Genomic DNA, 17,353 nt, shown 5'->3' on the forward strand with positions numbered 1-17,353 from the left:
AGCACAACGTAATTTAATTTTAAGATAATAAAAAAAACAATAGTTATCTATCTACTCGTAATTATCATGGAATACATCTGCTAATTTGCCTGTAAAATTGAAAGATAAATAAATCATTAATAAAACAAATGTAATACAGTTTAAAATATGCAGCAATTAAACATTCACCTAAGCAGAAAAATAATATTAAACCATGACTTTTTATAATTTTTATTCATACTGACAAAATAAATATATTTATAAAACTGCATAGTTTAAAAGAACTGTCCATGAGGTAAACGTAAAAGGGGAAATTTATTTTCTAAATGTCTAAAAGAATTTTATTGCTAAAATGAATACAAATATATTTTATTGATTGTTATAGAAATATGTGAATGAGTATTAATTCTTTTCGCTAACAATGACATATAACTCAAAACGTAAGTGAATAAACATCATACTTTCACACTGATAATGATTTTGTAATGTCTAAGGAAGTTTTAATAACTTGGTTTTTCAAAAGGCAACGAAAAAAAAACAACACAAAAACAGCGCACTTTTATAGCTAAACATTTTTATCAACCCAGTTGCCATTCAGAGCAAATTTGTATAACATCATTCATTAATTCTTTCTTTTAAATAAATCATTTCTGGTCAGTACAATATCATGGAATCCACCATTAGGCTTTTTCATTTCAAAATTACTTTTTATTAATGTAAACGTCCCAAAAATGTATTTAATATTGTTGACTCTACACATACACATACAAGGAACTTTTTCAATGACGTAACAACACCAAGCTTTAGAAAAATGTTTAAAGCTGAAGAGCTTTCTTTAATCTCTCAATGGTCACAGGTTACTTATCGTGCGTGTTTGTTTACTAATGACAACTAACACGTTTAATTAAATAAATTTTGGCGTACAAATGTGAATGCCTTGTATTGTGTAACAGTAATAATTACTAAAATTTGTGCGGTAGGTAAATCAAACACTTGTAAACTATTCAATTTTAACAAAATTTCACGTCATTTGTTTTCAAATAGGAGAAGCAATTTTTTTTATCCTCTTCAGCAGTATTATTTCATGAGATTAAACTTCTATCTTAGGATCTTTATCCACATATAGTACATAGACTCTTGTTTAAGATTTTTTTCTAGACTTATCTTGAATAGTATGTTGACAGAAATATCAACAATAAAATTGAGAGAAATGCAACAGTTTGTTTAAAGATGTTACGATAGCAACCTAATCAAAAGTTAATTACAAACGAGAACATTTGGATTCTCCGACAAATATCAACGAAATTTACAAGCTTTAAAAGCTATATTGGTGAGCAAATGTGAAGCTTTCATTAATATAAATGTGATAACAACAACTACAGAATAAGCTTATCTTGTGAAGAATTGAATAAAAATCAAAACAAATAATTCATACAGTAATTACATCCAAAATGTGTTGTTGTTTTAAAAAATTAAATGAATGTTTTTTTTTTTTTGGTCACAACTAAAATATTTCAAAATGTTTTAAAAGGAAATATTTTGCTATTCAATCTTTGTGCGAATACACACTAATTATATATCAAACCAAGCAAGTCCAAACTATACAGGATATGCCACTTAATATCATCAACACTGGAAGTTTTCATCCACCTTGTTAGCCTTGTTAATTGGTCTCTTCCAATGTTAAAGAAAAAAGACTGCAACCTTTTTGTTTTAAAATTATCCTTGCATCATACTAAAATGTTCTACCATCATTGTCTTTGAATGATTTATAATTGTATTTTTTTGTTTGTTACATTAGTTTCGGATTTTGTCTGTAAAAGTCCTTTATCGTAGCAATATTTATCAACGTATCGTTTTATTATAAAAGAAAATATCCATGTTTCATAAACAGCTGCTTTTAACTCAGTGTATATCAAGGAAATTGAATTAAAATAAAAAAGAGCACTTTAGGAGCACAAATAAGGCATGTTAATACATTTTAAAACTCTTAAGTATTGCAAATTGTAGCAAATGTATTAAGATGATTATTATTATTTTCGTTGGCTAATTCTTAAAACTGATAAGGTAAGGATCATTTTTAAGAAAACTCTGACAAGTGAAAATTGCTTTAAAATACTGCTCTTTCTGTTAAAAAGGGAAAAAGGCTAGAAAAAAATAACGTTTTTAAACGCTAAAAGACATTAACAAAACTAAAACAGTTAATAATTAAATATGGCTAACAGCAGTAGTGCAATGGTTGAAGTCACAATCAGAACAGGAGACTGGGTCGTCTGCTTGACGCCATTTCCTCCATCGCCTGTGGAAACTGTTTGCCCTGTGAAAACATAATTACTAAAATTATAACAATGTCTAAACACATACACACATATTAATACATAATTAAATGCATGTATATATATATATATATATATATATATATATATATATATATATATATATATATATATATATATATATATATATATATATATATAAAACATTCATAATATATATAGGGCTTATATGTATATATATATATATATATATATATATATATATATATATATATATATAGAGAGAGAGAGAGAGAGAGAGAGAGAGAGAGAGAGAGAGATAGAGGGGATAGAGAGAGAGAAAGAGAGAGAGAAAGAGAGAAAGAGAGAGAGAGATTTGCATATTTATTCATGTTTATTTATAAAAAAAAATTAAACATGATAATTTTTTTTGTATTATTAGTACTGAAAGTTCAATACAAAACTAAAAAAAAAGATTTGATGTAAAATATCAGTAATATTTACCAGTTTTTTCCTCTTTTTGATTTTTTTTCATATCTTTTTCATCTTCCTCGATAATTGTTTTGCCTAAAAAAGTATACATTTATTCTATTAATTTGAACATAATGAATAAGTTAGGGGTTAAAAGGGAGGTACACTGTCATTTGTTATTTCAGTCTATAAAATCAGGTTTTCAACACTTCATATTAATAGATTCACGACACAAAACCATTAGGGCGCTAAAAGTCAACAACTGTATATATATATATATATATATATATATATATATATATATATATATATATATATATATGTATATGTATGTGTATGTATATGTATATGTATATATATATATATATATATATATATATATATATATATATATATATATATATATATATATATATATATATATATATATATATATATATATATATGTACATATATATATATATATATGTACATATATATCTGTGTGTGTGTGTTTGTGTGTGTGTTTGTATGTTTGTGTGTGTATGTGTGTGTGGGTGTGTGTGTGAGTGTATGTGTGTGTGTGAGTGTGTGTGAGAGTGTCTGTGTGTGAGAGTGTATGTGTGTGAGAGTGTATGTGTGTGTATATGTGTGTGAGTGTGTGTGTATGTGTGTGTGTATGTGTGTGTGTTTGTGAGTGTGTGTGTGTGTTTGTGTGTGTGTATGTGTGTGTGTTTGTGTGTGTGTGTGTGTGTGTAAGCATCTTACAGGCCGCTTGATACGTTTCCAGGTGAGAAAGTGACTGGTTGACCATTGCTTTAACGGCTGGCATATCACAACTACCGACAGCATCTTGAATACACTCTATAGCCTTCATAAGTGACCTAGGATGCATAGATGAAGCATAGATGAAGCATAGATGAAGCATAGATGAAGCATAGATGAAGCATAGATGAAGCATAGATGAAGCATAGATGAAGCATAGATGAAACATAGATGAAGCATAGATGAAGCATAGATGAAGCATAGATGAAGCATAGATGAAGCATAGATGAAACATAGATGAAGCATAGATGAAGCATAGATGAAACATAGATGAAGCATAGATGAAGCATAGGTGAAGTAAAGATGAAGCATAAATTATCCCCAAGGATGTTCAAAATTTGTTATTTTTTAGTAAAATTTAAAAAAAAACAGGTATTTGACATAACTCATTCTAAACATGGTCAATCCTTTTTTTTTAGAGTGACATATCTACGTTGTAAATTTAAACACAAAGCATACAACATTTTCCGTATTTATGAGTTTGCTAATCTTTTTACCCATCTCAATCTCTTTAGAGATATTACCAGTAGTATCTAATGAAAAAGTACAGAACAGCAATAAAAGAATTCAAATTTTGATCAATCAATAGGCGCTTACTCACTTGCAAGCTTCAACTTTTTTAACTTTGTCTTCACTCTGGCCGAGGGCCAAAGCCTGGGTGCTATTGGCGCAGGTCTGGAACTTTACCATATCGCATTTGCCGGAGTTTTCTGTTGGGCCTTTTCATAGAAATTGATGCTGAATTAAGATCTTATGTAAGTACTACTCTATGTTAATAATTGCCTGTATGTGATAACAGGCTCTAATGTGGCATTACACACACTCTACTGAAACACTTTTGGGTGCAGTAGCTACACAGAATTTATTACTGTGACAAAGGACCTTAACACCTTTCCCCATTAGTGTCTAATACACTAGGGGCAGATAAAATAGAGTTGATCTATTTCACTGTCCAAGTCATATAAAAGGATAGTGTGGTCAGCACTATGCCTTTGTTTCACTAACAAGAGTGAGGTACCCTGGACGCTCTACAGACTCGAGCCCTGGACACGAACCCAGGACTTTCATTTTAGCAGTCAAGAGCTCTACCATTCGGCCACTCCATGTACCGTGTATAAATATTTAAAATACACAAAAATATACTTACAACTACCCTGTATTTGCTGGATACCAGGCATGATGGCGTCTATCTGGGCTATAGCTTGTTGATTGCTAGCACATTTAAGTTTTTGTTCCGTAAAACAGTGGCCAGCTTGTCTTGCTATTCTATAAATTAAATTGAATTTCATTGCAAGTTATAAACGTTACATTTTTCCACATTTTTTGTGGAATTTTTTAAAATTTAAAATATTTTCAAATCGATCTAAATTTGTGGCTGTTTTAGCGTTTAATATAGTTTTACAGCAGACTGATAAGTTCTAGACGTGAACGTATTTTCAAACTTGAACGAATAAATTTTATTCTTTCAAGTTTGAGAATCTTACATATTTTGATTGCTTTATTTCCCAAGAAAAAAAACCTTATTCTTTTTTTTTTTCAAATTCTGAAAATTTTAAAATCAAGGTAAGTTTTAGTTTTTTTTTTTTAGAATTTCATTTTTTTTTAAAACTACAAACACTTGTTATCAAATGAATTTTTTCAAAAAGTATATGTCACGTTCAAAAGGTCACAAAAAACATTCCATCGTACTTGCATGTTTCTTCAAATTTGCCTTCTTGCTGGGGCATACTACTCATCATACTCATACATTTCAAGTAATCGCAGTCACCAGATGGGCCTGTTGGTTCAAACATAAGTTCATGTAAATATTCAACGATATGTAAATGTAAAAAAAAAAGCAATAGGGAAGGGCGTCGTTGTCGTGTGATAGAGAGAACAACTGCTAAACCGGAAGTCTTGAGTTCGAATCTTGGGTTCGAGTCTGTAGGACGCCCCTTAGTCCACCTAGCCCTAAAGGCTACCTGAATCGCGTTAGGGAAAGGGTAAGGCGCTGACCACAGTTGAAGGGCCCCTTCAAATGCCGAGGTCATCGAGACAGATGAACTCTACTGTGTCTAGCCCATGTGTCTTGGGAAAAGATGATGATGAAATGTAAAATAGAGCAAGAGGTAAACGAATTACAAGACAGCTGATCTGATTTTTACTTTCTCGAATAGAGAAAGTCTTGTAATCGTGCAAAAAAAACGACGTTTTACACATCACTGATACGGAAAAACATAATTTTGCAATCTTGTCAGTATGTCTGTGTGTCTGTCTGTCTGTGTGTAAAAACGATAACTTGAGTACCGTTACAGCTAGGTTGATGAAATTTCATATATAAGTATTTTATCAAAATCGTAGATCCTGATAAACTTTTGAGCGATTTCCGATAACAGGAAGTGGTACTTTTTCAACTTTGAATTTTTCAAAAGCCTATAACTTGAGTACTATTTCAGATAGAAAAATGAAATTTTACATGTAAGTAAAAGATCTAATTCTCTACCGTCTTTCAAATTTTGAGTAATTTCCGTTGACCGGAAGTACTAATTTACGCTATTTTCGATTTCTTAAAAAAACGTATGTAAATTTGTACAGTACTAATAATATTGCGCACTATTATGCACATTTTGTTTTGGCGTTCGCTTGGTGCGCAATTATTTTTACTATGAGATTCTATTCTATTTTTAAAAGTTTAAGTAATTAAAAATCATGTCTATATTTCAAGTTATATAAGAATATTCGAGAAAGTTTAGGGGAGACCACTCCCGGTTTATTTTTATTTGGTTTTGTCAACAGAATGATTTTGACAAAGTTCCGGGGCAACTCAAGGATTTGATTACGTCGTGCCATACAGAAGGACTTATACAATGTGACTTAGACATTTTCTTGGGTTTAGGCAATGACTGTCAATGGTACATATATATATATATATATATATATATATATATATATATATATATATATATATATATATATATATATATATATATATATATATATATATATATATATATATATATATATATATGTATATATATGTAAATAAGGGGAAGTTACCAGACATAAGAACGCGGTACAGCGCTGTCAACTTTGACACGACTGATGTAATAACACAGGTGGTGGCTGATAACGATCAGAAAGCCAAGGCGTAGTATCTCGGGAAGCGATACGAAAGACGGTCTGTCAACTTTGATGTGACAGGATGCAGATGGCTTATTAAATCGGACTGTACAACAGAAGCGGCGTAATTAACATTCTGATACAACGATTACGATTACGATTATGATAGGACCGAATATGAGTACGATTATGAAGGGGATATATAGGAGGCGACGGCTGGGTTCTGGCTCTCTCTCTCGCTCGCTCTCGATCAGTCAGTCAGTGTGGCAGTATCAAGTTGGTTATTGAACGGGTTAGCCGTATTGTGTTAAGAAGGACGATAGACATGTGTATTCAGTTAGATGAAGCCTAGTGAGGACTGTTGGGGGTCCGTTGATTCAGACTATTATTGTGAAACATCTCTCTTGATTCATTATATTATTGTGAAACATTCTTTGATTCATGTAATAAAAGGATCAATAATGAACCTGCATCTTCGAGTATCTATGCTGTGGTCAATGTTGTGTGGAATGAGTGGTTAGACTCGGGAAGGTCACATTTGGCGTTGTCGGCAGGGTAGCCAGAGACTCGTTACATTTGGCGTTGTCGGCAGGATAGACTCGGGGACTCGTTACATTTGGCGCTGCGACCAGGGTGAATTCAACGAGACTTGCCGCTTTAGGCACCCATAGTCAACCTAGTTCATAACTGTGTTTAGTGTGTGTGTGAATTCGGACATTCAGGAACAGTGAAAATTGAGGAACGAGGAAAAATTTTTTCATACACACACGGTAAGAAAGAACTCTTTTTTTTTTACTAAAGGAATAAAATGTCTACTCTGGACGAGAAGCAGACCCATATTGTGGTCCTGCCCAGAGAGTCCCACATTAACAAATTTTACGGGGACGGTGATCCAACTTTAACCAACAGGTTCAGTGAAGAGGTCAAAGCGGCCTGGGCCTCGAGAAACATGTCACCAGAGGAAAGATTAAGACTGCTGATGGGCAGTATAGGAGAGACGGTTAGGGCAGAGGTCAAATGCCACGATAAAACCGTCCAATCAGATCCAGATAAGGTGTTGGATCTAATTATGGAGACCTTTGGGGAGAGACGGTCGGGATCGCAACTGCTATCGGGGTTCGTAGGCTTAAAGCAGAGAATGGCGGAGAGTGTGATGGAGTATTCACACCGAATAAACAGGGCCTTTGATTCGGTAAAGGGCAAAACACCTGACATTGATGTACGCCTACTGAGGGACCATTTCATCGAGGGGCTAGCAACCCCGATCTTAAGGAGAGAGTTGAAAGAGGAGGTCCACAAAGACCCGCAGTTGACCTTCCTTCAGGTCAGGAACTCAGCGATCCGCAGGTCCGAGGATGAGGACCAATCGAACTGTTCGGTGGACAAAGTCTCTGTGCCGGAACAGAAACAATCCCCACCCACGGGGACCGGCACGGTGGAAACCATGATGGCTCAACTGTTGGCCCACCTGGATAAGGTTGACCAAAGATTGGAGAGGTTAGAAAGCAGGTCAACAGCTGAGAATCAGGAAAAGAACGGGACAAAACAGAGACAGGTTGGACGGCCGCGACCCGCCGGTCCATCACTCCGGTGGACGGCTGACGGTCGACCAATTTGCTTGTCCTGTTCACAACCCGGACATATGGCACGGTACTGCCAGGGAAACGGTCGTCCTCTGTAAGGCAGGGCCAGGCTACAGAGGGGCGAGGTTATGGCCCAAGAAGCAAAATGATGGGAGTCTGTCCCGAAATGGTGATTACGATTGGGGACATCGCGGTGAAGGCAATTGTGGATACAGGCTCCCAGGTGACGACAATTACGGAAAATTTTTACACCAAATGGATGAAAGGAAAAGACCATAGGTTGAGGTCTGACACATGCATGCGCCTGACGGCAGCTAATGGACTAACCATTCCATACTGTGGTTATTTTCTGGCGGATGTCGTGGTGGCGGGACATAGGTTGAAGCAGGTTGGGGTGTTCGTTACGAAACACAACCTAGAGACAAATGTGTCAAATATACCTTGCCTGTTGGGCATGAATATTCTTGGCCAGTTGCCAGAATTTCTTACAAATATGGTCGGATCGACCACACCAGGTCGGGGATCCAAGTTGGCCAGGTTTGCCAAGACCAGAGGAAGGATATCAGTCCCGGCAAACACGGTCAAGGCAATCACATTACAAATTGGTGATAGAAGCGTGAATGGTGATGTGATGATAGAACCATGTGGCGCCGCACTGAGGGCAGGCGTCGTGTTACTGCGGACATACACATCAGCGGAAAATGGACTAGTTCAAGGATTAGTGGCAAATGTTTTGGATGAGGAAATTTTTATACCGCCTAATACTCTGGTAGGAGTACCACAGAACGTCGAGGTACAAAGGTCGGCACAGTGCATCAAACTGAGCAATACCAGCAGTAATGAAGTAACAATTAGGTCGGTCAATGTGACGGCCGAGGTGAAGAAAGAGGATGGCCGATCATATACATTCCCGGAAACCGAGGACCCAAAACTAAATGAATTGTTGAATAAGTACAGGGATATATTTGCCTCGTACGAGGGTGATTTGGGTTACACGGAAGTAATAAAACACCAGATACCCTTACTACAAGACAAGCCGGTGGCGCAACCTTATCGAAGATTACCACCAAGTCACTACTCTGCGGTGAAAGCACACCTGAACGATCTACTAAAAAAGGGAATTATTACAACCAGCACTAGCCCGTATGCGGCACCGATAGTAGTGGTAAAAAAGAAGTCAGGGGAGATAAGACTGTGTTGTGATTACCGGAAATTGAACAATATCACAAGAAGGGATGCATTCCCCTTGCCTCGTATTGATGAATGTCTTGATGCGTTGGGGGGAGCAAGATTTTTTTCTACCTTGGATTTGGCTAGTGGCTACCACCAAGTGGCCATGCACCCCAACGATCAACATAAGACTGCATTTATTTCTCCACTGGGACTGTACGAGTGGACCCGTATGCCGTTTGGTCTAACTAATGCACCTGCTACATTCCAGCGAGTAATGCAGAGTGCTATGAGTGACTTTCTATTTCAAATAATGTTGGTGTACTTGGATGATATACTAGTTTATTCAAAAACTTGGGAGGACCATCTAGAAAGATTAGAACAAGTGTTTCTCCGTCTTAGGGAGATAGGAGTAAAGCTGAACCCAGACAAATGCTGCTTCGGTCTGAAATAGGTACATTTTTTGGGTTATGTGATTTCGTCGGATGGCATCGCCACTGACCCAGATAAAATTGCAGCTGTTAAAGAATGGAAACAGCCAACAACTACGGTAGAGGTCAGATCATTCTTGGGCTTTGCTTCCTATCATAGAAAATTTGTGCCTGGTTTTGCAAAAATTGCCGCACCATTGCATGACTTGGTAAACAAAATGACAAAGAAACACAGTAAGGAGAAAAAGAAAGGTAAAACACAACTGATAGGTGAATTATGGACTGAGGAATGCCTGAACTCGTTTAAGCTATTGAAAAAGGCTTTGACAGAGGCGCCGATATTAGGATACGCAGACTTTGACAAACCATTTCGGCTAGAAATTGACGCCAGCTCTAAAGGTCTGGGAGCTGTGCTATCACAACAACAAAAGCAAGGCTTCAGGGTTATTGCTTATGCCAGTCGAGCTCTGAAGGAATCAGAGAAGAACATGACAAATTACAGCGCCATGAAACTAGAACTTTTGACATTAAAATGGGCTGTGACGGAAAAATTCAGGGACTATCTATTAGGTGCTAAATGTGTGGTATACACTGACAATAACCCCTTGAGTCACCTAAAGACAGCAAAGTTGGGATCCATCGAACAGCGATGGGCAGCAGAATTGGCACTCTTTGACCTAGAGATAAAATATCGCCCGGGGCGGTCCAATGGCAATGCGGACGCCTTATCAAGGAATCCTTACGAGAGACCGGGCGATGAGGAAGAAACGCTGACAGGAATATGTGAGGTCAGAGCGTCAACAGATATCCCTCACGGGGCGCAAGTGAGGCAGAACGGACAGACCGGGGTGGAGCACATTTCCACAGAGCCCGGACATATGGACATTGGTGATTTTAGTTTCCTTAATCACAAAGAGATAAGAGATGCCCAGAGAACGGATAGTGGCTTACAGCCGCTGTTGAAACACGTCCAGGAACAAAAATTCCCAGGACGAAGGGAAAGAGAACAATTTGGTCGAGAAACAAAGAAAATACTGAGTCAGTGGGACCGTCTCAGTATACAGGATGGTGTTCTCATGCGGAGAATTCATGACCAAATTGATGGGACAATACACCAGGTGGTGGTGCCTGGACAATTACGAGAAGAAGTGCTAAGGTTGGCACATGACAGGGCAGGACACCAGGGTCAGGACAGGACGCACAAAATATTACGACGAAGGTGTTACTGGCCCAATATGGAAATGGAGGTCAAACGCCATTGTGAGGCTTGTGTGAGGTGTCAGCATGCGAAAATGCCAGTTGTCAAAATGAGACAGCCATCGGGACACCTATTAGCGACAAAACCACTAGAGATTGTGGCTATGGACTTTACGTCGTTGGAGCAATCATCGGATGGGACGGAACATGTGTTGGTAATGACTGATGTTTTCACCAAATGGACTGTGGCGGTGCCCACACGAGATCAGACCGCCAAAACAGTGGCAAAGGTCTTAATAGAACATTGGTTCATCAAATATGGCATACCAAGACAATTACACTCTGACCAAGGAAGGGCCTTCGAGTCAGAAGTAATTAACCAACTGTGCAGCCACTACGGGATCAACAAATCTAGAACAACCACATTTAATCCGAAAGGAAACGGACAGTGCGAGCGGTTCAACCGCAGCATGCATGATTTGCTGCGTACTCTAGAACCTGAACAGAAAAAACGTTGGCCTGATTTTCTCCCAGAGTTGGTATATCTATACAACTGCACCCCCCATGCCACAACCGGCTTTTCGCCACACATGTTGCTGTTCGGACGGGAGGCTCGACTCCCCCTTGACTTGTTCCTAGGAAAAAAGGAGAGTATGACTGGCTCATACACTGCACTGGAATATGTGAATGAACATATGAGACGAATTAGAGAAATGTACAGGGTAGTACAGGAAAGACTAGAACATGAAGCACGGCGAAGGGAACCGCCGGTACAGACAAAGGACCCGTCACTCAAACTGAACGACAGGGTATTACTGCGTAGCCACCCGTTAGGCAGAAACAAAATCCACGACCTCTGGGGACAGGAGATATGGCAAGTCGTGGAGATGCCTAAAGTAGCAGGTGGCCCCTTTAAGATAAGACCCATCGATCACACCAAACCGGATCGGTGGGCGAATATTGCTCAATTAAAGAAATATTGTCATAGTCAAGAAGAGCAGTTACACACAAGGAAACCCAAGACAATTAGGGAACCGGAAACTATAACGGAAATTCACATACCCATCCCGGAACCATGTCACCATCAACAGCGTAACAGCGATACACAAGGGGAGGATACCGGCAACAAGGAGGATCCCGGTCCCTCCAAAGGCAGAGAGACAGTAGACCATCAGATAAGTGGTCCGCGGAGAAGTTTGAGAAACAGAAAGAATACGAAATTTTTTGTCAGCAACCATCAATTCTTTCATGGTCGCGCTGGTATGAAAACAGACTGTTCAAAAAGTCATAAAAGTGAACTGGTGAAGGCACCAAACGAAAAAAGGTGGATGTGAATTCTAGAACTGTTTTGTGTCTGAGGAAGATGATGTAGACACATTTGATATGTGAAATAGGGATAACGGTCAATCTTATACGAGTGTGACGACATTGACAGGGAGTGGAACAATGGATTTTTTTTACGGTGGTGCGATTGACTTTGAAGGACTGCACCTGCCAAGCGTTGTTTGTGGTTGATAACACACAAAAAAAGGCAGGGGTGGATGTAACTAGGGGAAGTTACCAGACATAAGAACGCGGTACAGCGCTGTCAACTTTGACACGACTGATGTAATAACACAGGTGGTGGCTGATAACGATCAGAAAGCCAAGGCGTAGTATCTCGGGAAGCGATACGAAAGACGGTCTGTCAACTTTGATGTGACAGGATGCAGATGGCTTATTAAATCGGACTGTACAACAGAAGCGGCGTAATTAACATTCTGATACAACGATTACGATTACGATTATGATAGGACCGAATATGAGTACGATTATGAAGGGGATATATAGGAGGCGACGGCTGGGTTCTGGCTCTCTCTCTCGCTCGCTCTCGATCAGTCAGTCAGTGTGGCAGAATCAAGTTGGTTATTGAACGGGTTAGCCGTATTGTGTTAAGAAGGACGATAGACATGTGTATTCAGTTAGATGAAGCCTAGTGAGGACTGTTGGGGGTCCGTTGATTCAGACTATTATTGTGAAACATCTCTCTTGATTCATTATATTATTGTGAAACATTCTTTGATTCATGTAATAAAAGGATCAATAATGAACCTGCATCTTCGAGTATCTATGCTGTGGGCAATGTTGTGTGGAATGAGTGGTTAGACTCGGGAAGGTCACATTTGGCGTTGTCGGCAGGGTAGCCAGAGACTCGTTACATTTGGCGTTGTCGGCAGGATAGACTCGGGGACTCGTTACATATATATATATATATATATATAAAGTGACATTTATATAGCGATATATAAAATGATATGTGTATAGTGATATATATATATATATATATATATATATATATATATATATATATATATTTTTTTATGTATATATATATATATATAGTGACATTTATATAGCGATAAATAAAATGATATGTGTATAGTGATATATATATATATATATATATATATATATATATATATATATATATATATATATATATATATATTTATTTATTTATTTATTGTTTATAAGCCAACAATTCTGTATATAGTCAATCATTGGTCAGCTGTGTGTAGTATTATCACCTACAAATTCAGCCAACTCTACAGCTCCACAATTTTCTTTAGATCTAAGTGGGGTTTTTTCCTTTTTATCTATAATATTTTTGCTACAGAAAAAACAGACACGCATTTTTAGTTGTTCAAACTCGACTTTTCTCTTCCTGGTATATTGTATAGGTGGGCGTAGTTAAAACTGTAATTGTGTGGTTGTGGTAGTAGAGCACTGGAATACAAACCTGACTATCTCAAGTTCGGATCTCGGTCTCGATCAACTGGGAGCATTTAACCAGCCATGCAGATAAACTGATTCGAGTCAGGTAAAGTTAACTGCGTGGCCTAGGCTCTTAACATACAGAGGTCAGAGACAGTGGCGTAGGCAGGGGGGGTAGGGGAGGGGGTCATAACCCCCATAGACCCCTCGGTATATATTTAAAGTATGAGCGGGGGTGCAAATCGAAAGTTTGGGGGGGTGCAAATCGAAAGTTTGAGGGGGGGGGGGGGGGGGTGCAAATCAAAAGTAGTCTGAGGGGGGGGGGGGGTGCAAATCGATAGTTTATCAACGGGTAAAAATTGGAACCCCCCCCCCCCCCTTTGAGACGATCCTGGCTACGCCACTGGTCAGAGAAATCAATAATCTCTGCTTCATCTGCCCCATGGATTATCAGACCGCAAAGCGAACTTAAAGACGCAACATTATTGAATTTAGGAGGTATCGAGATCCTAAAACAGCTCGCAGCAATATTGTAATACAAACACTCATATGAAATTGTGTTTCGGTGCATTTGTAACGAGATCCCTGTGAAAGTGGTATTAGTGTGTACTTACAATTGGCGAACATCATGTTTGCTTGTGAAAATGCCATGTCCAATTGGCTCTTAAAACTGCTATCACACGAGGGTTGTTTTGCTTTTAAACAGTCGAGTGTTTCTTTAACAAGTCTTGGGAAAAAGCGAAAATTTGCATTAGTGATCATTATAAATGAACGGGTGGGGAAAAGAGGGAGTGGTGGAATCATAGTACATATATGTATATATATATATATATATATATATATATATATATATATATATATATATATGTATATATATGTATATATTTATAGATAATCTGGCAATGGGCGAGTACAAAATAAAGTCAAATTATATACGAGCCGACCAGCAGCGTATCATACGCCGCTATTTAGTTGTTTTATTTTCTACTTTTCAGTAATTCATAATTTGTGAATTCGACAGTACCAATGCTGCCACTGAAGATATTTGCTTTAAAACACTACCCCCCCCCCTTTCCCCTAACCCCGACCCTACACCCCCCCCCCCCCCCCCGTGAAAGCAGCCTCCTCTTAGTTATTTCTTAGTTACCTCCTGTAAGTTTAAAATCGAACTAAATTATCTGCCCCTAATAGAAACCCGGCTCTACGGCTCTATGATTTGTAAACATTTAGCTTTGTAAACATTTAGCGTGACCACAACTCACCAGACAATGTGGGGTTGGGTGGGGGTGGTAGTGATAGTGATAGAGAGAGAGGGGAGTGCAAGGAGGCGCTTGCAGCTTGTTTTCTAACGGCTCCCAGAAGAGCATTATATATATACGAGCCGCCCCGCGGCGTAACATACGCCGCTATTTAGTTGTTTTATTTTCTACTTTTCAGTAATTCATAATTTGTGAATTCGACAGTACCAATGCTGCCATTGAAAATATTTGCTTTAACACACTAACCCCCCTCCCCCTTTCCCCCAACCCCTACCCTACACCCCCCCCCCCCCCCCCCGTGAAAGCAGCCTCCTCTTAGTTACCTCATGTAAGTTTAAAATCGTTTCAAACTAAATTATCTGCCCCTAATAGCCTTCACTAAATCCGTCTACGATTTGTAAACATTAACGTGACGACAGCTCACAAGACAATGTAGGGGGTGGGGTTGGGGTGGTAGTGATAGAGAGGAAGAGAGGGGATTGTTAGGCGCGTTTGCAGCTTGTTTTCTAACGGCTCGAAGAAGAGAATTATATATATAGATATATATATATATATATTATATACAATGAGACACCGGCAGAGTGCAGAATAAGCTCATTTCTTCCAGGAGATTTACAAACCTACCATTACTCTAGCACTAACCATATCCCTCTCCTAACTCATTTATCGCTAACCTTAAACTTACCCTTTTAGGCTTACGGTTATATAATAAACATACGGTTATAGGGCTGGTAAGTAGGTCAATAAACAGTTCTATGGCTCATGCAGGTTTTATTGAGCCGTAGAACTGTTTGGTGACCTACTTACCAACTCTATAGCCTGCATACCTAAACGTAAAATTATGTAAAGGGCTATTTTCTAGTATTTAACACTACTCACCTGCACACTAAATTCAAATCTCCAGGGTTGCTTTGTATCTGTGCCATACCTGACGTGCAGGCTTGGAGATCTCTTTCGGTACACGCCCCTGTTGTCATTCTAAGAACACCTGCAAGTAGAAGAAAGTATTGCTAAGTCCTTTGTTTTCAATAGCTGGTAACATTTCCGTATAGCTAAGTGTTTAGTTTTCAATAGCTGGTAACATTTCCGTATAGCTAAGTCTTTAGTTTTCAATAGCTGCTGACTCTTCCGGATAGCTAACTGTTTCATTTTCAATAGATGCTAACTTTTCCGTATAGCTAATTGCTCAATTTTCGATAGCTGCTAACGTTTCCGTATAGTTGAGTGTTCAGTTTTCAATAGCTGCTAAATTTTCCGTATAGCTAAGTGTTCAGTTTCCAATAGCTGCTAACTTTTCCGTATAGCTAAGTGTTTCATTTGCAATAGCCGGTAACGTTTCCGTATAGCTTAGTGTTCAGTTTTCAATAGCTGTTAACTTTTCCGTATAGCTAACTGTTTCATTTTCAATAGCTGGTAACTTTTCCGTATAGCTAAGTGTTCAGTTTTCAATAGCTGGTAACGTTTTCGTTTGGAGTTCTTGTGATAGGGTGTGTTTTGACCACAAAAGGTCGGTTAAGCTCATGGTCGCTGAACCGAAAAGTCCTGAGTTCGAACCCCCGGGCAGATGAGGCTCAATAGCTGGGGACAGCCACTCATCTAGGAGAGACAACTCTAAAACTACTGCCTTGTAGTTTGTTCTTGGTTAGACAAAAGGATATGGAAGCAAATCTAAAAAGAAAAGCTGGCTGAAATCGGAGTCAACGGCCTATACATCGCATAAAAAGTTGACACGTAATACTTTGTGTTGAAGAGAATCCCTCCAACAGTCAACACTTGAATAAAGAAAGACGAAGAAGAGAAAACCACAAAAGGTTATCAGCTGTTAATGCCCCAACCCCTGTTGCTGAAAAAAATGTACGCTAAGGTTTGAGGGTGGGAAGCATAAAATCTGGTCAGTACTAAACTACGGTTGTAAATTTTCGCTAATATTTTCAAATCAACTAAAATCATCGTATTTACTATTAAAATTTTGCTTGCTGTTAGATATTTATCTGAGATATTGTGTCTGAGATACTTTGTCCATGATATCGTTTGTCCTGATATATTTTGTCCTGGTATCTTTTGTCCTTGAGATTATTTTTCATGAGATCATTTGTCTGGGAGATATTTTGTCTGAGATATTTTGTCTGAGATATTTTGTCTGAGATATTTTGTCTGAGATCATTTGTCCATGAGATATTTTGTCTGAGATCATTAGTTCTGTCACCCTCCTTTCATATCTTTTTGTCAGATAAACAGATATGCTCTAATTCACCTGCCTGTCGCATGGTCTTAAAGGAATATTTATTTCATTTTGTTATCGTCAAAGCTAGCGGAAAGGATTACGAGTT

The 17,353-nt window shown here is 38.1% G+C and overlaps 1 protein-coding gene across 2 annotated transcripts in view; it reads right to left on the bottom strand.

Annotated features, from left to right (window-relative positions):
* Positions 1-1,489: 1,489 nt before the first annotated feature.
* Positions 1,490-17,353, bottom strand: part of LOC131927126 (uncharacterized) — a 19,734-nt gene continuing 3,870 nt past the window's right edge. For both annotated transcript variants that reach the window (XM_059282793.1, XM_059282794.1), the window contains exons 2-9: positions 15,903-16,011; positions 14,379-14,491; positions 5,220-5,307; positions 4,678-4,796; positions 4,132-4,249; positions 3,474-3,589; positions 2,760-2,822; positions 1,490-2,296 (exon numbers count right to left, since the gene is read on the bottom strand). In XM_059282793.1, coding sequence (XP_059138776.1) covers positions 2,181-2,296; positions 2,760-2,822; positions 3,474-3,589; positions 4,132-4,249; positions 4,678-4,796; positions 5,220-5,307; positions 14,379-14,491; positions 15,903-16,011 — 842 coding nt within the window. In that variant the 3' untranslated portion in view covers positions 1,490-2,180. The remainder of the gene's footprint in view (positions 2,297-2,759; positions 2,823-3,473; positions 3,590-4,131; positions 4,250-4,677; positions 4,797-5,219; positions 5,308-14,378; positions 14,492-15,902; positions 16,012-17,353) is intronic.

The sequence above is a fragment of the Physella acuta genome, unplaced genomic scaffold (genome assembly GCF_028476545.2).
Source record: "Physella acuta isolate Inbredline_101_S28 unplaced genomic scaffold, ASM2847654v3 ptg001375l, whole genome shotgun sequence".
Classification (NCBI taxonomy): Eukaryota; Metazoa; Mollusca; class Gastropoda; family Physidae; genus Physella; species Physella acuta.